The sequence below is a fragment of the Bombina bombina genome, chromosome 6 (assembly GCF_027579735.1).
Source record: "Bombina bombina isolate aBomBom1 chromosome 6, aBomBom1.pri, whole genome shotgun sequence".
Taxonomy (NCBI): Eukaryota; Metazoa; Chordata; class Amphibia; order Anura; family Bombinatoridae; genus Bombina; species Bombina bombina.
In genome coordinates, this window is record NC_069504.1 from 43,479,860 (window position 1) to 43,507,741 (window position 27,882).

Here is a 27,882-nt window from a genome sequence, read left to right on the forward strand (position 1 = left end):
ATTTATTATGAAATGGCAGGCGGATAAAATTAGATAAGTAATGAATTAACCATTGAGCAACTAGAAACTAAATCAATACATTTAACAATAGAATATACTTTTAGCAATTTTCTTCCTACTTTGTTATGTCAAGCCTTGAAGTGGAGTTTTATCTCTCTCATCCAAAACTACAAACCTCATACAGGAGAGATGTGATAAATAAATTATTCATACAGCAAAAAAAAAAAAAACTACCATTACAGAAAAAAACCCACATTTTAATTATTCTAAAACTAAAGCCCCACTTAAAAAAAAAACTCACCCCAAAATAAAAAACCTAAGCTAACACCAGACTAAACTATGGCAATAGCCCTATTTCCCACAAATACTACCCCATTTTACAATACAAGTAACCCTCCACCCCCCAAAAAAAGAAAGGCTATCTAAAAAAACTACTCTACAAATTGCCCTGAAAAGGGCATTTGATTTGGCATTGCCCTTAGAAGGGCATTTAGCTCTTTTGATACCCAAAAACAAAACTCTAATATAAAAAAAACCAAAAAAAAAAAAAAACCCAATAAAATCCTATTACTAAAGCTCAAAGATTGTACTCACCAAAGTTGAATCTGACTCCTACGTGGCGGTGATGGTCATTATTTTCATTCATCTTCTTTTCAAATTTAAATCAGCCACTAGAATGAAAGCTTTTTTCTATTGGCTAATTTGAATTTGAAAATCAGCCTAAAGGAATGCAAGGGTACCCCTATATAAAGGGGGGTACCTCACATTCAAAATTCAGTGTGCAGCGGGTGAACGCAAGAAGAGGACATGGGGGACGGATAATCCGAACATAAGAAGAAAAGAAGTTGGATGAATATAGAAGACTGCCGCCGGGATAAGGATTGACTGCTGCCGCTACGTAGGAGCCAGATTAAACTTTGGTGAGTTCAAGGTTTTGGGTTTAGGGATAGGATTGTTATGTGTGTTTTTTTTTTAGAAAAGTGTTTTGGTTTTTTTGGGACAGCAAAAAAGCTAAATGACCTTCTAAGGGTAATAACCAACCGAATGCCCTTTTCAGGGGAATTTCTAGATAGTCTTTTTGTGGGGGGGGGGAGTTGCTTGTAGAATGGGCAATGCCCCACAAAAAGCCCTTCTGAGGGCTATTGCTATAGTTTGGTGTAAGTATATGTTTTATATTTTGGGGTGGGGTTGTTTTTTTTTTTTAAGTGGGGCTCTAGTTTTAGAATAGTCATATCTGTTTTTTTTCTGTAATGGTAGGATTTTTATTTTCCATAATGGTATTTTTTTTTTTTAAATGTAATGTTAGTTTTTTTTTCAGGTAAGGTTATTTTTTTGTGGTAATTTACAGGGTGTTAGATTAGGGGGGTTAGCTGGTTAGGAGGTTTAAATGTTAGAGGGTGTTTTGCGAAGAGGGTTGTGGCAGTTTAGGGGTTAATAGTGCACAGGGGTATTTTGTGACAGGTTGTCGCGGTTTAGTGGTTAATAGTGCAGAGGGGTAATTTTGTGATGGGGTTGTCGCGGTTTAGGGGTTAATAGTGTAGAAGGGTAGTTTGTGATGTGGGTGTGTGGCAGTTTAGGGGTTAACAGTGTAGAGGGGTAGTTTTTGAGGGATCTTACAAGGGTTAATGGTGACTGTGGTATTAGCAATTAGGGTTTTTTGTGGTGGGGGTTATGGTGGTTCTAATAGCGATAAGCTTAGCGAGCATAGGGAGTTAATAGGGGTGGGGGTCTTAGTGCTTATGGGACTTATTGCCACAGAGATTATGAAGCAAGGAATTTAGAAGAAGCCCGTCCGGTTTTAAAACAAATTTAACCCCTTAAGGACAAGGCCATTTTTCAATTTCTTTCCCTTAAGGACCAGGGCTATTTTTACATTTCTGCTGTGTTTGTGTTTAGCTGTAATTTTCTTCTTACTCATTTACTGTACCCACACATATTATATACCGTTTTTCTCGCCATTAAATGGACTTTCTAAAGATACCATTATTTTCATCATATCTTATAATTTACTATAAAAAAAAATATAAAATATGAGGAAAAAATGGAAAAAAACACACTTTTTCTAACTTTGACCCCCAAAATCTGTTACACATCTACAACCACCAAAAAACACCCATGCTAAATAGTTTCTAAATTTTGTCCTGAGTTTAGAAATACCCAATATTTACATGTTCTTTGCTTTTTTTGCAAGTTATAGGGCAATAAGTACAAGTAGCACTTTGCTATTTCCAAACCACTTTTTTTCAAAATTAGCGCTAGTTACATTGGGACACTGATATCTTTCAGGAATCCCTGAATATCCCTTGACATGTATATATTTTTTTTTAGAAGACATCCCAAAGTATTGATCTAGGCCAATTTTGGTATATTTCATACCACCATTTCACCGCCAAATGAGATCAAATAAAGAAAAAATTCACTTTTTCATAATTTTTTTTCACAAACTTCAGGTTTCTCACTGAAATTATTTGCAAACAACTTGTGCAATTATGGCATAAATGGTTGTAAATGCTTCTCTGGGATCCCCTTTGTTCAGAAATAGCAGACATATATAGCTTTGGCATTGCTTTTTGGTAATTAGAAGGCCGCTAAATGCCACTGCGCACCACACATGTATTATGCCCAGCAGTGAAGGGGTTAATTAGGTAGCATGTAGGGAGCTTCTAGGGTTAATTTTAGCTTTAGTGTAGTGTAGTAGACAACCCCAAGTATTGATCTAGGCCCATCTTGGTATATTTCATGCCACCATTTCACCGCCAAATGCGATCAAATAAAAAAAAAAGTAAACTTTTTTTTTACAATTTTAGGTTTCTCACTGAAATTATTTACAAACAACTTGTGCAATTATGGCATAAATGGTTGTAAATGCTTCTCTGGGATCCCCTTTGTTCAGAAATAGCAGACTTATATGGCTTTTGTGTTGCTTTTTGGTAATTAGAAGGCTGCTAAATGCTGCTGCGCATCACACATGTATTATGCCCAGCAGTGCAGGGGTTAATTAGATAGCTTGTAGGGAGCTTGCAGGGTTAATTTTAGCTTTAGTGTAGAGATCAGCCTCCCACCTGAGAGATCCCACCCCCTGATCCCTCCCAAACATCTCTCTTCCCTCCCCCACCCCACAATTGTCCCTGCCATCTTAAGTACTGGCAGAAACTCTGCCAGTACTAAAATAAAAGGCTTTTTTTTTTTATGATTTTTTTTTTTTTTTAAAATATCTGTTTAGCTGTGATGGACCCCCCCCCCCTTAGCCCCTAACCTCTCTGATCCCCCCCCCCAAACAGCTCTATAACTCTTGCCCACATCCTATTTGCTGCCATCTTGTGTACTGGCAGCTGTCTGCCAGTACCCAATTTGCCTCCCAAAAATGTTTTTTTTTTATTGTTTTGTATGTAATTAAATTTTTTTTCTGTAGTGTAGCTGCCCCCCCTAATACCCTCCTCCCTCTCCCCCTCCCAGATCCGTTTGACAATTATTTCCCCCCTTTGCCCCCTCCCTCTCCCTCATTCATTAATGCATTGGTGGCAGTGGCTGTTGCGCGATCGCACGCACGCACGCTCCCTGCAGGCCCCCGCATGCTCCCGGCACCCGGCTTGCACATTGCACATTCAGGAACCGGATGCCGGGTAGCGATGGGCCGCCCACCCGCCTCCCTGGAGCTGCTCCCACCCACCAACGATCGGGCCCATCGCTACCGGTGCAGAGAGGGCCACAGAGTGGCTCTCTCTGCATCGATTTTGGAAAAAAGGTATTGCAGTGATGCCTCAATGTCGAGGCATCACAGCAATACCTTGAAAGCGGCTGGAAGCGATCAGGATCGCTTCCAGCCACTTTAAACCCTGATGTCGTACAGGGTACGTCGCTGGTCTTTAAAGACCAGGTTGTGTGCGACGTACCCTGTACGACATGCGTCGTTAAAGGGTTAAAGGATTTTTTTTTATTAGTGATGCTACTTGTACTCGTGTCAGTTACTTAGTGCGGCTGATTTTAAAGCATTTTTTATTTAGAAGGTTGAGTATCACCTTTTAACAGCTCTGCAACATATTACTTTACCTTGCAAAATCCAGATCTGCCTCGCGGGACATAGTGATGTTGGTGAGATTCTGCTGTAGGACGAAAATATTTCTGCACATCTTCTTGATGCCAGATTCACTGATTCTTTTGAAGTATTGCGCCCCGTTAATCAGGATGCACGAGATCAGGTGGCCCAGTCCTGGAAAAGAGGAATACGGCGTTACCAACTAGTCAAAAAACAAACTATTTTAAATCTCTGCTTGTAAATTTCTGCATACGGTTTTGTTCTGCTAATTTATCACTTTGTTGCACAGTGCTATTATATAACACAATGCAAATAACAGAATTTATGCTTACCTGATAAATTACTTTCTCTTGTGGTGTATCCAGTCCACGGGTTCATCCTTTACTTGTGGGATATTCTCCTTCCTAACAGGAAGTGGCAAAGAGAGCACACAGCAGAGCTGTCCATATAGCTCCCCTCTCTAGCTCCACCCCCCAGTCATTCGACCGAAGGTTAGGAAGAAAAAGTAGAAGCCATAGGGTGCAGTGGTGACTGTAGTTTAAACTAAAAATCTACCTGACTTATAGCCAGGGCGGGCCGTAGACTGGATACACCACAAGAGAAAGTAATTTATCAGGTAAGCATAAATTCTGTTTTCTCTTGTAAGGTGTATCCAGTCCACGGGTTCATCCTTTACTTGTGGGATACCAATACCAAAGCTGTAGGACACGTGTGAAGGGAGGGAACAAGACAGGTACCTTAAACGGAAGGCACCACTGCTTGTAAAACCTTTCTCCCAAAAATAGCCTCCGAAGAAGCAAAAGTATCGAATTTGTAAAATTTGGAAAAAGTATGAAGCGAAGACCAAGTCGCTGCCTTACAAATTTGTTCAACAGAAGCCTCATTTTTAAAAGCCCATGTGGAAGCCACTGCTCTGGTAGAATGAGCAGTAATTGTTTCAGGAGGCTGCTGGCCAGCAGTCTCATAGGCCAGACGGATGGTGCTTTTCAGCCAAAAGGAAAGAGAGGTAGCAGTCGCCTTCTGACCTCTCCTCTTACCAGAATAGATGACAAACAATGAAGTTGTTTGTATGAAATCCTTAGTTGCTTGTAAATAGAACTTTAAAGCACGAACCACATCAAGATTGTGTAATAGACGTTCCTTCTTCGAAGAAACAAAAACATAATTTATGCTTACCTGATAAATTTATTTCTCTTGTAGTGTATCCAGTCCACGGATCATCCATTACTTATGGAATATATTCTCCTTCCCAACAGGAAGTTGCAAGAGTCCACCCACAGCAAAGCTGCTATATAGCTCCTCCCCTAACTGCCATATTCAGTCATTCGACCGAAAACATGCAGAGAAAGGAAAAACCATAGGGTGCAGTGGTGACTGTAGTTCAAATGAAAAAAATTACCTGCCTTAAAGTGACAGGGCGGGCCGTGGACTGGATACACTACAAGAGAAATAAATTTATCAGGTAAGCATAAATTGTGTTTTCTCTTGTAAGGTGTATCCAGTCCACGGGTTCATCCTTTACTTGTGGGATACCAATACCAAAGCTGTAGGACACGTGTGAAGGGAGGGAACAAGACAGGTACCTTAAACGGAAGGCACCACTGCTTGTAAAACCTTTCTCCCAAAAATAGCCTCCGAAGAAGCAAAAGTATCGAATTTGTAAAATTTGGAAAAAGTATGAAGCGAAGACCAAGTCGCTGCCTTACAAATTTGTTCAACAGAAGCCTCATTTTTAAAAGCCCATGTGGAAGCCACTGCTCTGGTAGAATGAGCAGTAATTGTTTCAGGAGGCTGCTGGCCAGCAGTCTCATAGGCCAGACGGATGGTGCTTTTCAGCCAAAAGGAAAGAGAGGTAGCAGTCGCCTTCTGACCTCTCCTCTTACCAGAATAGATGACAAACAATGAAGTTGTTTGTATGAAATCCTTAGTTGCTTGTAAATAGAACTTTAAAGCACGAACCACATCAAGATTGTGTAATAGACGTTCCTTCTTCGAAGAAACAAAAACATAATTTATGCTTACCTGATAAATTTATTTCTCTTGTAGTGTATCCAGTCCACGGATCATCCATTACTTATGGAATATATTCTCCTTCCCAACAGGAAGTTGCAAGAGTCCACCCACAGCAAAGCTGCTATATAGCTCCTCCCCTAACTGCCATATTCAGTCATTCGACCGAAAACATGCAGAGAAAGGAAAAACCATAGGGTGCAGTGGTGACTGTAGTTCAAATGAAAAAAATTACCTGCCTTAAAGTGACAGGGCGGGCCGTGGACTGGATACACTACAAGAGAAATAAATTTATCAGGTAAGCATAAATTGTGTTTTCTCTTGTTAAGTGTATCCCGTCCACGGATCATCCATTACTTATGGAATACCAATACCAAAGCTAAAGTACACAGATGATGGGAGGGACAAGGCAGGTACTTAAACGGAAGTTACCAATGCCTGTAAAAAAAAAAACCTTTCTCCCAAAAATAGCCTCCGAAGAAGCAAGGTATCAAATTTGTTAAATTTGAAAAAGTATGAAGCGCAGACCAAGACTCCGTCTTGTAAATCTGTTCAACAGAAGCCACATTTAAAAAAAAAAAAAAAAAGGCCCAAGTGAAAACCACAGCTCTAGTAGAATGAGCTGCAATCCCTTCAGGAGGCTGCTGTCCAGCAGTCTCATAAGCTAAATGAATTATGCTTTTTAACCAAAAAGACAGAGAGGCTGCTGAAGTCTTTTGACCTCTCCTCTGTCCAGAATAGACAACAAACAAGGTGAACGTTTGATGAAAACTGTAGTAACTTGTAAGTAAAACTTTAAAGCACAAACCACGTCCAATATTGTGTAACAGACGTTCCTTCTTTGAGGAAGGATTAGGATACAAGCATGGAACAACTATCTCTTGAGTGATGTTCTTGCTAGATACCACCTTAGGAAAAAACCCAGGTTGGTACGCAGGACTACCTTATCCGTACGAAGGACCAGATAAGGAGAATCACATTGTAACACAGATAACTTGGAGACTCTACGAGTCGAGGAAATAGCTACCCAAAAGGAACTTTCCAAGATAAAGATTGATATCTATGGAACAAAAAAGGTTCAAACGGAACTTCTTGAAGAGCCTTAAGAACCAGGTTTAAGCTCCATGGTGGAGCAACAGTTTTAAACACAGGCTTGGGTCTAACCAAAGCCTGACCAAATGCCTGAGCGTCTAGAATACCTGCCAGACGCTGGTGCAAAAAAATAGACAGAGTAAAAATCTGTCCCTTTTAAGGAATTAGCTGACAACCCTTTTCTCAAAAACATCTTGGAGAAAAGATAATATCCTGGGAATCCAGGCTTTACTCCATGAGTAACCCTTGGATTCATAACAATCAGATATTTACACCATATCTATGTTTAATTTTCCTAGAGACAGGCTTTCATGTCTGTATTTAAGGTATCAATGACTGACTCGGAGAAGCCATGCTTTGATAACATCAAGCGTTCAGTCTCCAGGCAGTCCATCTCAGATTGATTCTATTTAGATGGTTGAAAGGACACTGAGGTAGAGGGACCTGTCTCAGAAGCAGAGACCGTGATGGAAAGGATGACATGTCCACCAGATCTGCATACCAGGTCCTGCGTGGCTACGCAGGCGCTGTCAAAAACACCAAAGCCCTCTCCTGCTTGGTCTTGACCTCCGGAGGAAATCCCACTCCCCCGGAAGAAAAGTCTGACGACTTAGAAAATCCACCTCCCAGTTCTCAACACCTGGGATATGGATAGCTGATAGACAAGAGTGAGTCTCTGTCCAGTGAATTATTGTAAGACTTCTAACATCACTAGGGAACTTCTGTTCCCCCTTGATGGTTGATGTAAGCCACAGTCGTGTATATTGTCCGACTGAGTATGATGTACCTCAGAGTTGCTAACTGAGGCCAAGTCTGAAGAGCATGGAATATCACTCCCAGAATAGTTATTAGAAGGAGGGTCTCCTCCTAAGTCCACTATCCCTGAGCCTTCAGGGAGTTCCAGACTGCATCCCAACCTAAAAGGCTGGCATCCATTGTAACAATTGTCCCATCTGACCTGCGGAAGGTCATACCCTTGGACAGATGGACCCGACATAGTCACCAGAGAAGAGAATCTCTGGTCTCTTGGTCCAGGATCAACAGGGGGACAAATCTGTGTAATCCCCGTTCCTCTGACTGAGCATGCATAGTTGCAGCGGTCTGAAATGTAGACGTGCAAACTTTACTATGTCCCTTGCCGCTACCTATTAAGCCGATTTCATTCATGTACTGAGCCACCGAAGGGCGCGGATGGGATGAAAAACACGGCAGAAATTTAGAAACTTTGACAACCTGGACTCCGTCAGGTAAATTTTGATTTCTAAAATATCAAATATAAAGGACAATATAGTGATCATTGTCACCCAGTAACCACTATCTTTGAGTGAGATATAACTATCCTATTAACATTGTGATTATCAAATTGTTTAGGCTAACATCTATTTACTCTGTTCACAACGTATATACTAGTTTTGAGTGAGATACAACTGTCCTATTAACATTGTGATTATCAAATTGTATAGGTTAACATCTATTTACTCTGTCCACAACATATATACTAGTTACTACTGAATCAGTGTATCATCATTTATACTGAAAAGTGCATTTCTATTGGTAACATATAAGCTACCTCATATACTACATATTACCATTTATAGATACTCTCAAGGGCGCCCCCTTTTCTTTTGTTGTATTAAAAATTTTGATTTCTACAGAATCTATCAGAGTCCCTAGGAGGGAAACCCTTGAGATTGGGGATAGAGAACTCTTTCCTTGTTCACTTTCCACCCATGTGATCTCAGAAATGCCAGTACTACGTCCGTATGAGACTTGGCAATTTGGATGTTTGACGCCTGTATCTGTCATCTAACTAAGGGGCCACGTCTATGCCCCGCGGCCTAAGGACCAAAGCGATTAAACATGCCAGCAAACGTTTTAAAACACATTTTTACAAGAGTATGTATCTCTATTAATAAGCCTGATACCAGTCGCTTTTACTGCATTTAAGGCTATACCAACATTATAGTGTTATCACCAATGTACGTTAAAAAACGATTGAACATGCCAGCAAACGTTTTAAAACACATTTTTATAAGAGTATGTATCTCTATTAATAAGCCTGATACCAGTCGCTATCGCTGCATTTAAGGCTTTACTTACATTACTTCGGTATCAGCAGTATTTTCTTAGTCAATTCCATTCCTAGAAAAATATTTTACTGCACATACCTTATCTGCAGGAAAACCTGCACGCCATTCCCCCTCTGAAGTACTCACTCCTCAGAATGTGTGAGAACAGCAAATGGATCTCAGTTACGTCTGCTAAGATCATAGAAAAACGCAGGCAGATTCTTCTTCCAAATACTGCCTGAGATAAACAGCACACTTAAAAATAACAAACTTTTGATTGAAGAATAAACTAAGTATAAATCACCACAGACTCTCACGACCTCCTATCTATGTTGAGGCTTGCAAGAGAATGACTGAATATGGCAGTTAGGGGAGGAGCTATATAGCAGCTTTGCTGTGGGTGGACTCTTGCAACTTCCTGTTGGGAAGGAGAATATATTCCATAAGTAATGGATGATCCGTGGACCGGATACACTTAACAAGAGAAAAATACAAATCTAACACCACATTCACTTTACCCTTCCGAGAGGGACCCTATTGCTTAGAGCCGGCAAATAGAATGACTGGGGGGTGGAGCTAGAGGGGGAGCTATATGGACAGCTCTGCTGTGTGCTCTCTTTGCCACTTCCTGTTAGGAAGGAGAATATCCCACAAGTAAAGGATGAACCCGTGGACTGGATACACCTTACAAGAGAAATCTTATTTTATTTTTTGTGATTAACACTCTTTGTTTTATGATGTATACTTAAGAGTTTTAGCCACATATAAAAAACACTCATATAACAAATACCCTGCCCAGTAGGTAGTATCTACATGTATTGTGGTTCACACATGCACAGTAAGAGACAGATTTAAAAAAATAATAAACAAAAAAACTGCACTACAAAGTACTTACCTTAAAGGGACACTTTTTTTATTCAGATAGGGCTAGCAATTTTAAACAACTTTCCAATTTACTTCTACTATCTAATTAGCTTTGTCTCTCTTGGTGTCCTTTGTTGAAAAGCAGGAAGTAAGCCAATGCACTACTGGGAGCCAGCTGCTTATTGGTGGCTGCACATATTTGCCTCTTCTCATTGGCTAACTCATTTTGTTCAGCTAGCTCCTAGTAGTGCATTGCTGCTCCTTCAACATATGATACTAAGAGAATGAAGCAAATTTGATATTAGAAGCCAATTGGAAAGATGTTTAAAATTGTATGTTCTGTCTGAATCATAAAATAAAAATATTGTGTTTCATGTCCCCTTTAACTTGGTATAGCATAGACTTTCTTAAAGAAACAGACCCTAATTCTAGGGTCAACACTAAAACTAAATATAAATATTTATATACATATTCATATCCTTATTGGCTCCCAGTCTATAAGTGCTGAAGACCAGTCTACTACTTGCAAGGTATTGTGTAAACACATATTACTGATTTCCGGCCCTACAACAATATCTTGCTTAACTAGACATTAATCCCCACTGCTATTGCATATAATGCATTCACTTGCCGTCAATAACAATACTTATAATCCATACAAGACAGGGGAGATTTTGGAAGAGATGGGTTAATAAGGAAGGTGTCAAATCGCACATAAAATCTACTCCTTCCTTCTTTGCAGAATGTTGAGGGCATTTCCTCACCAGCTTGCAGGCGTGATTTTAATTTCCTTTTCAATAAACTCTATCTAAACAACCTAATAGATAAGTAGTGAATCTTCCTTTGAGTCCTCAGATGTGTCAAAGACGTTTTAAAGTACTTACCCAGAGGACTCTGAATTCCTTAGTTCCTCTGACTTCTGTAGCCTAGAACCTGGTCTACAGAGTGGTTCAATTCTCTCATCTCTCAGGCAAGGTAGACTCAGGAACACTACAGAAACCACTGAGTTCTACCATACTGGATTTGGCCATGAGTGGACTTTGTTTCAGAAGCCTGTAATTTTGCTATCAAAGTTTTATAACCAAGACAATGGTCAATGAGTAACCATCTCTAAAACTACAGTTTCAATGCTAGGATTACGGTGCTGGTAGTTATACAGGTCATGTGTTAGGAGTCATCCATCAGCAAAGTATAATTCAGGTAAGGTAGGACAGAGATACTCAATTTAATTACAAGTCAACAGGACGACATGAAGCTGTAACTCTCTTTATATTGGTGGCTACATTTTGCCACCAATAAGCAAGCGCTACCCAGGTGGTGAACCAAAAATAAAGTTAGCAAGAGAACGAAGAAAAAATTATAATAGGAGTAAATTAGAACTTTGCTTAAAATTGCTGCTCTATCTGAACCACGATAGAAAAAATTTGGGTTTAGTGTCCCTTTAAATCTCTATATATATATGAAAATTGAAATTATTATTATATTATATACTGTATATAATAACTTCCTCTCTTCTAAGCTATACATATTATTGTCGCCTTTACTTGTAAGATTTATTTTTTAGACCATGTGCCATTTCATTCACACTCTTTGGCACAATGTACGGACCTTACAGGCTGCACTACTGCATTATTTACCAAGCTTCAGATTATCTGAAATAATAATTCACATAAATAAATTCCTCTTTTGTTACTGTTTGTAAAGAGCCCTTGTTATTTAGAGCTAGATGTGATTGTCTTTAGTGGATATATTATATACTAGTAATGCTTTTGAGATCACAGTAATCACTCAACAGTTAACCTTTAAGGTGATTTCTATAATAGTTGGTAGGGTTTTGAAGTTTCTTGACCTACACAATAGACAGGATAATTCTGCGACACAACGGATAACGTTTGTAAACACTCAGATATTAAAGGATTTATTTATAGTGTCTTTTTCAGTCATGATAGTTACTCATTTGATATATCTCACCTTCAAATATGTACTGGAACTTGTGCTGCTGCAGACTCGTGCCCATAACCTCCTCAATGCCGCTGATGTCCTTGTTGAGCCGCACAATTAGCGGGTCATAGTCCATGCTCTCTACATTTGCAACAATTGCATAATTTCCTTGCTTGGCCAATGGGATGAGATAGTGGAAGCAGTGAACTCTGGGAGACAAGAAGTGACACTATATGAGAAAGTGTCCTTACATGAGCAGACAGTGATATAGCTAAGAAAGTTTTCATAGACAATATTCTGGGCAACACCAATAATCAATAAAATTATTAGTTTATAATACAAGGACAATTTATTAAAATGAGATGAAGACGATAATGTAATCCCCCATATAAACAAAACAGCATTGCTATACATATCTATTCTTTATTTTACTATAACATTGTTCTTGTTCCATTCCATCCAGAGGGGCAGGTGTGACGCCATCATACTTACATATGGTGACCCTGCAACATCCTACATAATGACAACTAGACCCAGAATATGAATTCCATCAGGCAAACAAAAAATAGCATGAAATAATTTTTGTAATGAGGTGGATAAATGATGATAGAGAGAAGCAGTAATAATGTTGCACAGGACATGAAATTCAAAGTTAAAAGGTAATGATTCAAATAGATAAATTTACTTGGTTCTCTTAGTATCCTTTATTTAAAAGCAAATGCACATATGCTAAGCAGCAATGCACTAATGGGAGCCAGCTGGTGATTGATGGCTACACACATTTGTCTCTTGTTATTAGCTCACCAGATGTGTTCAACTAGCTCCCAGTACCGAGGTTATTCCCTGACTCCCTCTAGTCATGGGTGCCGCCATGTTGAAAACAAAATTTATGCTTACCAGATAAATGTATTTATTTCCTGGCAGGGAGAGTCCACGACTTCATTCCTAACTGCTGGGAAATACAACACCTGGCCACCAGGAGGAGGCAAAGACACCCCAGCCAAAGGTTTAAATATCCCTCCCACTTCCCCTATCCCCCAGTCATTCGGCCTAGGGAACAATGAAAAGTAGGAGAAACAGGGTATAAAGGTGCCAGAAGAAAAACAAAAAGGGAGCCGCCCAAAAAATTATTTTGGGTGGGGTCGTGGACTCTCCCTGCCAGGAAATAATGGAATTTATCTGGTAAGCATACATTTTGTTATCTTTCCAAAGGCAGGGAGAGTCCACGACTTCATTCATTATTGTTGGGGAAACAATACTCAAGCTCCAGAGGACACTGAAGGAATAACAGGAGGGAACAAGAAAAAGGCTGACCCTAATCTGAGGGCACCACAGTCTGCAAAACCTTTCTCCCAAAAGCTGCTTCAGCCGAAGCAAAAACATTAAATTTGTAAAATTAGTGTGTAATCTGATCCATTGAGGCTTTGTTCTTAAAAGCCCAGGAAGAAGCTACTGCTGTAGTGGAATGAGCCGTAATCCTCTCAGGCCGCTGTCCCGCTTTCTCATAAGCCAAGCAGGTGACACTCCTCAACCAGAAAGACAAAAGCCTTTTGAGCCTTACGTCTACCCGCATAAACGACAAACAAAGATGAAGATTGTCTGAACTCCTTAGTAGCCTGAAGGTAAAACTTCAAAGCACGAACCACATCCAGATTGTGAAGCAAACGTTCCTTCGCTGAAGGAGAATTAGGAGACAAGGAAGAAACAACAATCTCTTGATTAATGTTACGATCTGACACCACCTTAAGAAGGAAACCTAACCTAGTATGTAAAACCGCCTTATCGGCATGAAAAACAAGGTAAGGGGGGTCACACTGTAAAGCCGAAATGTCAGAGACTCTGCTAACAGAGGCAATGTCTAATAAAAACAAAACTTTTCAAGATAACCCTTTAATGTCAACAACATGCATGGGCTCAAATGGAGCCTGCTGCAAAACACGAAGGACAAGATTGAGACTCCACAGGTGCGGAGCCACAGGTTTAAACACAGGTCTGATTCTAGTCTGAGCCTTAACAAAGGACTGCACGTCTGGAAGCTCAGCTAATCTGTTGTGCAGTAACACTGACAGGGCTGATATCTGTCCCTTCAGAGAGCTGGCAGATAGGTCCTTCTCCAATCCATCTTGGAGAAAAGATAAAATTCTGGTAACCTTGACCTTTTGCCAAGAAAAAACACTTTCCTCACACCAGTGCAGGCAAGTCCGCCACACCTTACGGTAGATGTGCCGAGTAACCGGCTTACGAGCTTGAATCAAAAAGTGTCTATGACACTATCAGAGAAACCTCCTGGCGAAGAATAAGCGTTCAAACTCCACGCAGTCAGCCTTTAGAAAATCTAGATTTTGATGTAGGAAGGGACCCTGTATCAGCAGGTTCCTGCGACAAGGTAACCTCCACGTTATAGAAAAGAACATTTTTACCAGATCCGCGAACCAGGTCCTACACCACCACACGAGGGAGAAGAGGCAATGGAGGAAAGAGATATATGAGTCTGAACCTCCATGGAACCGCTAAAGCGTCTTTTAACTCTGCTTGAGGATTCCTCAATCTCGACCCGTACCTGGGTAGTTTGGCATTGAGACAAGAGGCCATGAGATCCATCTCCGGTATCCCCCATCTTCTGCAAATCTCTGCAAACACCTCAAGGTGGAGGGACCATTCCCCCGGGTGAAAAGATTGTCTGCTGAGGAAGTCTGCTTTGATTTGAGACACCTCCCTGATCGCTAAGGAACTTCTCATTCCTCCCTGATGGTTGATGTAGGCAATTATAGTTATATAATTATAACTAATTATAGCAGGTAGTTATATTGTCTGATTGGAATCTGATTAACTGGGAAGAACTCAGAAGAGGCAAAGCATTCAATGCATTGAAGATTGCCCAGAGTTCCAAAATATTGATGGGGAGGGTGGACTCCTCCTGAGTTCACAACCCTTGTGCCTTCCTGGCACCCCAAATCCCCAGCCAGATAGACTTGCGCCCATAGTCACAATCTCCCATGACGGTCTCAAGAAGCACATGCCTCAAGACAGGTGCTCTTGATAGAGCAACCAAGAAAGCGAGTCTCTCGACAGGCTGTCCAATACGATCTGTTGGGACAGGTCTGAATGGTCGGCGTTCCATTGTCTTAGCATGCATAGTTGTAAAGGTCTGAGATGGAATCTGGCAAAAGGAATAATGTCCATACAAGACACCATGAGACCAATCACCTCCATACACTGAGCCACTGAAGGTCGTAAGGAGGCCTGAAGGGCAAGACACGCTGTTACCAGCTTGCAAAGTCTCTGATCTGTTAGAAAGATCTTCATGGATACCGAGTCTATAACTGTACCCAGGAAATTCACCCTGGTATTTGGCATAACCAAACTATTTTCCAAGTTTATCTTCCATCCATGTGACCGAAGAAGACTCAGAAGACATTCCGAGTGATCCCTTGCCAGAGGAAAAGATGGCGCCTGTACCAAGATATCATCCAGGTAAGGTGCTATTGCAATACCTTGGGTTCTGGACACAGCTAATAGAGCACCCAGAACTTTTGTAAATATCCTGGGTGCAGTAGCTAAGCCAAACGGAAGTGCTATGAACTGGAAGTGCTCATGCAGAAAGGCAAACCTCAGGAACTGGAAGTGATCTTTGTGGATCGGAACGTGCAGGTATGCATCCTTCAGATCGATGGTAGTCATAAATTGTCCTTCCTGAACCAGGGGAAGGATTGATCTGATCGTCTCCATCTTGAAGGAGGAGACACTTAGAAATGGGATGAAAAGTTCCCTCCTTTTTGGGAACCACAAAGAGGTTTGAATAGAACCCCAGACCTCTTTCTGATACAGGTACCAGGATAAATACTCCTAAGGAGGTTAGATCGCGTACACAATCTAAAAAGGCTGTCCTCTTCTCTGGTCTTGTAGACAGTCTGGAGAGGAGGAATCTGCCCCTGGGCAGATGAGATTTGAATCATATCCTGTATCCTTGAGATACAACCTCCAGTAGCCAAGGATCCTGAACATCCTGAAACCAGGTGTCTGAGAAACGACAGTCTGCCCCCTACACAATCCGATTCCGGATAGGTGCCCGCCACTCCATGCAGAGTTGTTATCTGCGGGTTCTTAGTCTGCTTGGACTTATTCCAGGACTGAGCAGGCTTCCAGGTACTCTTGGGTTGCTTGAGCTTGGAAGATGATTGAGTTCTCTGGGACTTGTCCGAACGAAAATAAAATGCCGTCCCTTAGGTTTGTTCTTATTCTGCGGAAGGAAAGCACCTTTCCCTCCGGTAACAGTAAAAATAATAGAGTCCAGACCTGGTCCAAATAAAACCTTTCCCTTGAATTGTAAGGAAAGGAGTCTGGATTTAGAAACCATATCCACGGACCAAGATTTCAACCAGAGAGCCCTGCGAGCTAGGACTGCAAAGCCGGAAGCCTTCACGTTCAGGCATACAATCTGCATATCCGCATCACAGATAAAGGCATTAGCTATTCATAAGGCCATAATCCTCTCCTGAATATCCTCGAGGGGCGATTACACCTCGATAAGTTCTGACAGAGAGTCACACCAGTAGGTGGCTGCCCCAGCCACAGTTGGAATAAAAACTCCATGTGTTGGAACATTCTTCTCAGGTAACTTTTCAACTTCTTGTCCATAGGTTCCCTAAATGAAGGACTATCTTCCAGAAGGATAGTGGTACGCTTAGCTAGCGTCAAAATGGAGCCATCCACCTTAGGGATGAAACCCCACAATTCCAGCTGAGAATCAGGGACCGGGAATAACATCTTAAAAGTTGATGGAGAGGAAAAAGGAGTACCAACTCTTTCCCATTCACTACTGATAATATTCACCATGCGAACTGGGACAGGAAAAGTCTGTGGGGCCTTTCTGTCCTCGTAAACGTTGTCTAACTTAGGAATCTTAGGTTCCTCAGGCAGTTTTCCTTCTGGAACCTGTAAAGTAGACAGAACCTCCTTTAGTAAAAGCTGCAGATGTTCAATCTTAAATCTGAGGGAGGGCTCCTCGGAAAGAGAGGGTTTAGTAAATGAAGTCTCAGACTCCGTAAGTTCACCTTCTGACGCTACAGAGGTTAGCTCATCCTCGGACAGTTGAGACATACTGGCTAAATTTGATTGGAAATTAGCTGTATCTAATTCAGTAGAACTATGTTTAACCTTTCTCCTTAGTTTTCAAGATATACAGTAGGTAAGGCACTCAGGGCCGCAGAAAGTAAATTGCAACTGTGTGGTAAAGTCTGCAGGAAAAAGCCCCCTCCAGCCAGAGTAATAGGTGTGCCACGGGGAACTGCATGTGAAGTGGTTTGAAGGGATAGGGTATGCATCTCCAGGACCACAGAGTCCTAAGAGGTTGACAGCTCATAGGGACTAATTATGCTAGGGGGCTAGGGGGGGTTAGTAGACTTAGTTCCCTTCTTAGACTTAGAACGGTAGCCAGGCAATTGGAACAAAATTGAGCAGGTGGACAAACCACCGCCTCTTCACAATATAAACAGGTATTATTATTTTATTATTATTCTTTATTTATAAAGCGCCAACAGATTCCGCAGCGCTGCCCATGGGTACAAGGATAAAAGTACAACAGAGAAACAATACAATAAAAGACAAAATTTTACAGACAAATACAGGGGGAATTGAGGGCCTTACAATCTAGATTATTCAATATAGAAGGTGCAGAACCTTCTAACGTATTATCAGAGTCCTCCATTGCTGGAGATGCAATCCCACAGTAAGAAAAACTGTTTGAAACAACAACGGTTTATAATTAAAAGAGGAACCTTTATAACCGCAATGGCTGGGGCACTTACCACCTCCTAGATACAGACAAGTTTTAGAAAACGCTCTCTGTAGGACTGCCAGAGTTCCTGCAGCAGGATCGTAAGGAATACAAATGTAGCCGCACCCGATTACGTGGTGCACAAAAAGGGACCTCCCCTGCTATGAGAAAAGTGTGCAAAGCTATTAGGAGCTGCGCAACTCACAAAAAAAAAGTGAAACCCGTCTGTTCTATTGCCAAAAGTATGCAGTCTATTTGAGCCCAAACCTTCACAAGTGTTCCTTATAGAACAAAGCATTACATATATTCCCCAAACTGTTCCAAAATAATCTCTAAATTAAATGAGATATTAACCCCTGATCCTATTGAGGATATGAGCAGTCGCACTGTGACCCTAATAATAGGAGTCCCTGCTAAATCATAAATAAATCGGACTTACCGTCCAGGATCTGTGCTGTGGAACAGATACAGCCTCTCAAGTGTGACAGCCTTGCCGCGGTGCTCTGAAAGGGACCTGAGTGTAGAAAGGCAAACAGTGTAACTCGCTAACACTGATTGCCCGGGAGCTGTTAGATAGACAGTCTGGATCACTTTAGCAGAAAAACTTTCCCTGCATCTCCAGACTCTAACGTTCATCAATACTCTCACTGAGAGATTTATATGATTACTTAAAACTCCAGTCCTCTCTTGAAGGGAAAATACACATTAAAGGACTATCCGAATCTTCTGACACTTCTCTGCCATCCTCCTCTAGTGATGAAAGGCAAAGAATGACTGGGGGGATGGGGGAAGTGGTAGGGATATTTAAGCCTTTGGCTGGGATATCTGTCTCCTCCTGGTGGCCAGGTGTTATATTTCCCAACAGTAAGGAATGAAGTTGTGGACTCTCCCTGCCTTTGGAAAGAAATCTAGCTTTCACTACATTCCAGTGCCAACGTGTTTGTACATGTGCAGCAACTCTCCTTCAGATTCTTTAAGAGAGAGGTGCATGAAATGTATTTAGTGCTCCTTTAACTATGTGTTTATCCATTTGCAGGGGTTAAACACAGTTATAAGCCCCTTTAAGTACAGTTATATGGGCAGATAATGTGCAAAATCTACTTCCAGCGGCTCCTGAAAAAACACCTCTGAGGGTCACATTTTATAATTCCGCAACATGTCACATTTTAATTCACCTGAACGGAATTTCTCAATGATCACCTGAAATGCAGCTCTGGTGATTGATGCTTTCGCAGCCAACATGCTCATGTTGCTATTCGCTGGCAGAGAGAACCAGGAGTCTCTTATGAAACTTGACCCTTCAGGTCACACACAAAATGTCAAATGCCTCTCAGCCCGGCGTTCTACACACGGGCTCTGCTGACGCTTTACTGATGAACTTCTCAGCGACCTTCCTATTATAGGGAACTTGTAATGGAAATGTTATAGGCAAACTAATGAAGATTGCCGTATACAGAAACTTAACATGCTCTGACTGTAACCTTTTCCAAAAATTGCTTTACATGAGCTGCCACTATTAATGTTAATAGGAAGCGGCGCTACATCTGCCACTGTTCAGGTGTTGGAAGAGGAAAAGCTTTGCATATAGATGTGTTGTTTTTTTAAATAAATATATAGAGATACACAGTATATGCACTGTATATGCACTGTATATGCACTGTATGTATATGTGTGTATTTTATTAACATAAAACCTCTTCTGAACTCTATTTTACAACACAGGACTGTAACTTGCTGTTTAAAGGGACAGTATAAACAATGTTCATATAACTTCATGTAATAGACACTACTATAAAGAAGAATATGCACAGATACTGATATAAATATACAGTATACACTAATTGTCATATAACTGTATGTAATAGACACTACTATAAAGAATATGTACAGATACGGATATAAATATACAGTATACACTAATTGTCATATAACTGCATGTAATAGACACTACTATAAAGAAGAAAATGTACAGATACTGATATAAATATACAGTATACACTAATTGTCATATAACTGTATGTAATAGACACTACTATAAAGAATATGTACAGATACGGATATAAATATACAGTATACACTAATTGTCATATAACTGCATGTAATAGACACTACTATACAGAATATGTACAGGTACTGATATAAATATACAGTATACACTAATTGTCATATAACTGCATGTAATAGACACTACTATACAGAATATGTACAGATACTGATATAAATATACAGTATACACTAATTGTCATATAACTGCATGTAATAGACACTACTATACAGAATATGTACAGACACTGATATAAATATACAGTATATACTAATTGTCATATAACTGCATGTAATAGACACTACTATACAGAATATGTACAGATACTGATATAAATATACAGTATACACTAATTGTCATATAACTGCATGTAATAGACACTACTATACAGAATATGTACAGATACTGATATAAATATACAGTATACACTAATTGTCATATAACTGCATGTAATAGACACTACTATACAGTATATGTACAGATACTGATATAAATATACAGTATACACTAATTGTCATATAACTGCATGTAATAGACACTACTATACAGAATATGTACAGATACTGATATAAATATACAATATACACTAATTGTCATATAACTGCATGTAACAGACACTACTATACAGAATATGTACAGATACTGATATAAATATACAGTATACACTAATTGTCATATAACTGCATGTAATAGACACTACTATACAGAATATGTACAGATACTGATATAAATATACAATATACACTAATTGTCAGATAACTGCATGTAACAGACACTACTATATAGAATATGTACAGATACTGATATAAATATACAGTATACACTAATTGTCATATAACTGCATGTAACAGACACTACTATACAGAATATGTACAGATACTGATATAAATATACAGTATACATGATTTACATATAACTGCATGTAATAGACACTACTATACAGAATATGTACAGATACTAATATACATATACAGTATACACTAATTGTCATATAACTGCATGTAATAGACACTACTATACAGAATATGTACATATACTGATATAAATATACAGTATACACTAATTGTCATATAACTGCATGTAATAGACACTACTATACAGAATATGTACAGATACTGATATAAATATACAGTATACAGTAATTGTCATATAACTGCATGTAATAGATACTACTATACAGAATATGTACAGATACTGATATAAATATACAGTATACACTAATTGTCATAACTGTATGTAATAGACACTACTATACAGAATATGTACAGATACTGATATAAATATACAGTATACACTAATTGTCTTATAACTGCATGTAATAGACACTACTATACAGAATATGTACAGACACTGATATAAATATACAGTATACACTAAGTGTCATATAACTGCATGTAATAGACACTACTATACAGAATATATACAGACACTGATATAAATATACAGTATACACTAATTGTCATATAACTGCATGTAATAGACACTACTATACAGAATATGTACAGATACTGATATAAATATACAGTATACACTAATGTTCATATAACTGCATGTAACAGACACTACTATACAGAATATGTACAGATACTGATATAAATATACAGTATACACTAATTGTCATATAACTGCATGTAATAGACACTACTATACAGAATATGTACAGATACTGATATAAATATACAGTATACACTAATTGTCATATAACTGCATGTAACAGACACTACTATACAGAATATGTACAGATACTGATATAAATATACAGTATACACTAATTGTCATATAACTGCATGTAATAGACACTACTATACAGAATATGTACAGATACTGATATAAATATACAGTATACACTAATTGTCATATAACTGCATGTAACAGACACTACTATACAGAATATGTACAGATACTGATATAAATATACAGTATACACTAATTACATATAACTGCATGTAATAGACACTACTATACATAATATGTACAGATACTGATATAAATATACAGTATACACTAATTGTCACATAACTGTATGTAATAGACACTACTATACAGAATATGTATAGATACTGATATAAATATACAGTATACACTAATTACATATAACTGCATGTAATAGACACTACTATACAGAATATGTACAGACACTGATATAAACTTACAGTATACACTAATTGTCATATAACTGCTTGTAATAGACACTACTATACAGAATATGTACAGGTACTGATATAAATATACAGTATAACTAATTGTCATATAACTGCATGTAATAGACACTACTATACAGAATATGTACAGATACTGATATAAATATACAGTATACACTAATGTTCATATAACTGCATGTAACAGACACTACTATACAGAATATGTACAGATACTGATGTAAATATACAGTATACACTAATGTTCATATAACTGCATGTAATAGACACTACTATACAGAATATGTACAGATACTGATATAAATATACAGTATACACTAATTACATATAACTGCATGTAATAGACACTACTATACATAATATGTACAGATACTGATATAAATATACAGTATACACTAATGTTCATATAACTGCATGTAATAGACACTACTATACAGAATATGTACAGATACTGATATAAATATACAGTATACACTAATTACATATAACTGCATGTAATAGACACTACTATACATAATATGTACAGATACTGATATAAATATACAGTATACACTAATTGTCACATAACTGTATGTAATAGACACTACTATACAGAATATGTATAGATACTGATATAAATATACAGTATACACTAATTACATATAACTGCATGTAATAGACACTACTATACAGAATATGTACAGACACTGATATAAACATACAGTATACACTAATTGTCATATAACTGCTTGTAATAGACACTACTATACAGAATATGTACAGATACTGATATAAATATACAGTATACACCAATGTTCATATAACTGCATGTAATAGACACTACTATACAGAATATGTACAGATACTGATATAAATATACAGTATACACTAATTGTCATATAACTGTATGTAATAGACACTACTATACAGAATATGTACAGATACTGATATAAATATACAGTATACACTAATTGTCATATAACTGCATGTAATAGACACTACTATACAGAATATGTACAGATACTGATATAAATATACAGTATACACTAATTGTCATATAACTGCATGCAATAGACACTACTATACAGAATATGTACAGATACTGATATAAATATACAGTATACACTAATTGTTATATAACTGCATGTAATAGACACTACTATACAGAATATGTACAGATACTGATATAAATATACAGTATACACTAATTGTCATATAACTGCATGTAATAGACACTACTATACAGAATATGTACAGATACTGATATAAATATACAGTATATACTAATTGTCATATAACTGCATGTAATAGACACTACTATACAGAATATGTACAGATACTGATATAAATATACAGTATACACTAATTGTCATATAACTGCATGTAACAGACACTACTATACAGAATATGTACAGATACTGATATAAATATACAGTATACACTAATTGTCATATAACTGCATGTAATAGACACTACTATACAGAATATGTACAGATACTGATATAAATATACAGTATACACTAATTGTCAAATAACTGCATGTAATAGACACTACTATACAGAATATGTACAGCTACTGATATAATTATACAGTATACAGTAATTACATATAACTGCATGTAATAGACACTACTATACAGAATATGTACAGATACTGATATAAATATACAGTATACACTAATTGTCATATAACTGCATGTAATAGACACTACTATACAGAATATGTACAGATACTGATATAAATATACAGTATACACTAATTGTCATATAACTGCATGTAATAGACACTACTATACAGAATATGTACAGGTACTGATATAAATATACAGTATACACTAATTGTCATATAACTGCATGTAATAGACACTACTATACAGAATATGTACAGATACTGATATAAATATACAGTATACACTAATTGTCATATAACTGCATGTAATAGACACTACTATACAGAATATGTACAGATACTGATATAAATATACAGTATACACCAATGTTCATATAACTGCATGTAATAGACACTACTATACAGAATATGTACATATACTGATATAAATATACAGTATACACTAATTGTCATATAACTGCATGTAATAGACACTATAATACAGAATATGTAGAGATACTGATATAAATATACAGTATACACTAATTGTCATATAACTGCATGTAATAGACACTACTATACAGAATATGTAGATACTGATATAAATATACAGTATACACTAAGTGTTATATAACTGCATGTAATAGACACTACTATACAGAATATGTACAGATACTGATATAAATATACAGTATATACTAATTGTCATATAACTGCATGTAATAGACACTACTATACAGAATATGTACAGATACTGATATAAATATACAGTATACACTAATTGTCATATAACTGCATGCAATAGACACTACTATACAGAATATGTACAGATACTGATATAAATATACAGTATACACTGTCATATAACTGCATGCAATAGACACTACTATACAGAATATGTACAGATACTGATATAAATATACAGTATACACTAATTGTCATATAACTGCATGTAACAGACACTACTATACAGAATATGTACAGATACTGATATAAATATACAGTATACACTAATTGTCATATAACTGCATGTAACAGACACTACTATACAGAATATGTACAGGTACTGATATAAATATACAGTATACACTAATTGTCATATAACTGCATGTAATAGACACTACTATACAGAATATGTACAGATACTGATATAAATATACAGTATACACTAATTGTCATATAACTGCATGTAATAGACACTACTATACAGAATATGTACAGATACTGATATAAATATACAGTATACACCAATGTTCATATAACTGCATGTAATAGACACTACTATACAGAATATGTACAGATACTGATATAAATATACAGTATACACTAATTGTCATATAACTGCATGTAATAGACACTACTATACAGAATATGTACAGATACTGATATAAATATACAGTATACACTAATTGTCATATAATTGCATGTAATATACACTACTATACAGAATATGTACAGGTACTGATATAAATATACAGTATACACTAATTGTCATATAACTGCATGCAATAGACACTACTATACAGAATATGTACAGATACTGATATAAATATACAGTATACACTAATTGTCATATAACTGCATGTAACAGACACTACTATACAGAATATGTACATATACTGATATAAATATACAGTATACACTAATTGTCATATAACTGCATGTAATAGACACTATAATACAGAATATGTACAGATACTGATATAAATATACAGTATATACTAATTACATATAACTGCATGTAATAGACACTACTATACAGAATATGTACAGATACTGATATAAATATACAGTATATACTAATTGTCATATAACTGCATGTAATAGACACTACTATACAGAATATGTACAGATACTGATATAAATATACAATATACACTAATTGTCATATAACTGCATGTAACAGACACTACTATACAGAATATGTACAGATACTGATATAAATATACAGTATACACTAATTGTCATATAACTGCATGTAATAGACACTACTATACATAATATGTACAGATACTGATATAAATATACAGTATACACTAATGTTCATATAACTGCGTGTAATAGACACTACTATACAGAATATGTACAGATACTGATATAAATATACAGTATACACTAATTGTCATATACCTGCATGTAACAGACACTACTATACAGAATATGTACAGATACTGATATAAATATACAGTATACAGTAATTGTCATATAACTGCATGTAATAGACAATACTATACAGAATATGTACAGATACTGATATAAATATACAATATACACTAATTGTCATATAACTGTATGTAATAGACACTACTATACAGAATATGTACAGATACTGATATAAATATACAGTATACACTAATTGTCATATAACTGCATGTAATAGACACTACTATACAGAATATGTACAGATACTGATATAAATATACAGTATACACTAATTGTCATATAACTGCATGTAATAGACACTACTATACAGAATATGTAGATACTGATATAAATATACAGTATATACTAATTGTCATATAACTGCATGTAATAGACACTACTATACAGAATATGTACAGATACTGATATAAATATACAGTATACACTAAGTGTTATATAACTGCATGTAATAGACACTACTATACAGAATATGTACAGATACTGATATAAATATACAGTATACACTAATTGTCATATAACTGCATGCAATAGACACTACTATACAGAATATGTACAGATACTGATATAAATATACAGTATACACCAATGTTCATATAACTGCATGTAATAGACACTACTATACAGAATATGTACATATACTGATATAAATATACAGTATACACTAATTGTCATATAACTGCATGTAATAGACACTACTATACAGAATATGTACAGATACTGATATAAATATACAGTATACACTAATTGTCATATAACTGCATGTAACAGACACTACTATACAGAATATGTACAGATACTGATATAAATATACAGTATACACTAATTGTCATATAACTGTGTGATAAGTAGTAAACCAGGCAGTAGGGGGGGGGGTAACCTTGGCAGCCTGGTATCTGTGACAGTGCTCCCCCCTGAAAAGTCCGGCAGACCCGGCTAGATACACACACAACCAGATCTCCCACTCCTCCAGACAGACTGGCGCTCCCCATAGCAGCCATAGTTCCATAATCACCGTAATACAGAGATGGTGGTTTCAGGAAGCAGCAGCTATTCTCTGTTCCAGTCCAAAAAGTGTCACAATCCGTCGCTGGGGGCCGGAGCGGCAGTGGATCAAAGGTACACCGAGTAAGCTCTATTGGAGTAGGGGTTGTAGGGGGGTCCTAAACCCCAAGTTTCTAAGGGACTTACCTTCTGGCAATCACCCCACCTCTAGCCCTCCCTAGAGGGTACCAATCCCCAAAAGAGCAGAGCTCTGGGACAATGGACCGCAGTAGCAACCTGGGGTAAAGTTTAGCAGGCGTCCGGGGTAGTCTGGCAGGCCAGTAGTTCCAGGAGCCTGGCCAGCCGGAAAGGGGTAAGCAATCAGTCCTGGCAGCCTCGTATCCGTGACAATAGGTATACACCACAGTGGTGCGGGACCTACATATACATCATAGGAGTGTGGGACCTAGGTATACACCACAGTGGTGTGGGACCTACATATACATCACAGGCGTGTAGGACCTAGGTATACACCACAGTGGTGCGGGACCTACATATACATCACAGGAGTGTAGTACCTAGGTATACACCACAGTGGTGAAGGACCTACATATACATCACAGGAGTACAGGACCTAGGTATACACCACAGTGGTGCAGGACCTACATATACATCACAGGAGTACAGGACCTAGGTATACACCACAGTGGTGCAGGACCTACATATACATCACAGGAGTACAGGACCTAGGTATACACCACAGTAGTGCGGACCTACATATACATCACAGGAGTGGCGGACCAAGGTGTACACTACAGTGGTGCGGGACCTACATATACATCAAAGGAGTACAGGACCTAGGTATACACCACAGTGGTGCGGGACCTACATATACATCACAGGAGTGCAGGACCTAGATATACATCACAATGGTGCGGGACCTACATATACATCACAGGAATGCAGGACCTACTGTAGGTGTACACCACAGAGGTGCGGGACCTACATATACATCACAGGAGTGCAGGACCTAGGTGTATACCACAGTGGTTCGGGACCTACAAATACATCACAGGAGTGCAGGACCTAGGTATACACCACAGTGGTGCAGGACCTACATATACATCACAGGAGTACAGGACCTAGGTGTACACCACAGT

General features: G+C 37.9%; 1 protein-coding gene across 1 annotated transcript in view; it reads right to left on the minus strand.

The window, feature by feature from the left end:
• The window catches only part of EXOC4 (exocyst complex component 4), a 1,163,948-nt gene that overhangs the window by 92,401 nt on the left and 1,043,665 nt on the right, over positions 1-27,882 (minus strand). Inside the window, exons 16-17 of the mRNA XM_053716390.1 lie at positions 12,043-12,221; positions 4,051-4,210 (exon numbers count right to left, since the gene is read on the minus strand). Coding sequence (XP_053572365.1) covers positions 4,051-4,210; positions 12,043-12,221 — 339 coding nt within the window. The remainder of the gene's footprint in view (positions 1-4,050; positions 4,211-12,042; positions 12,222-27,882) is intronic.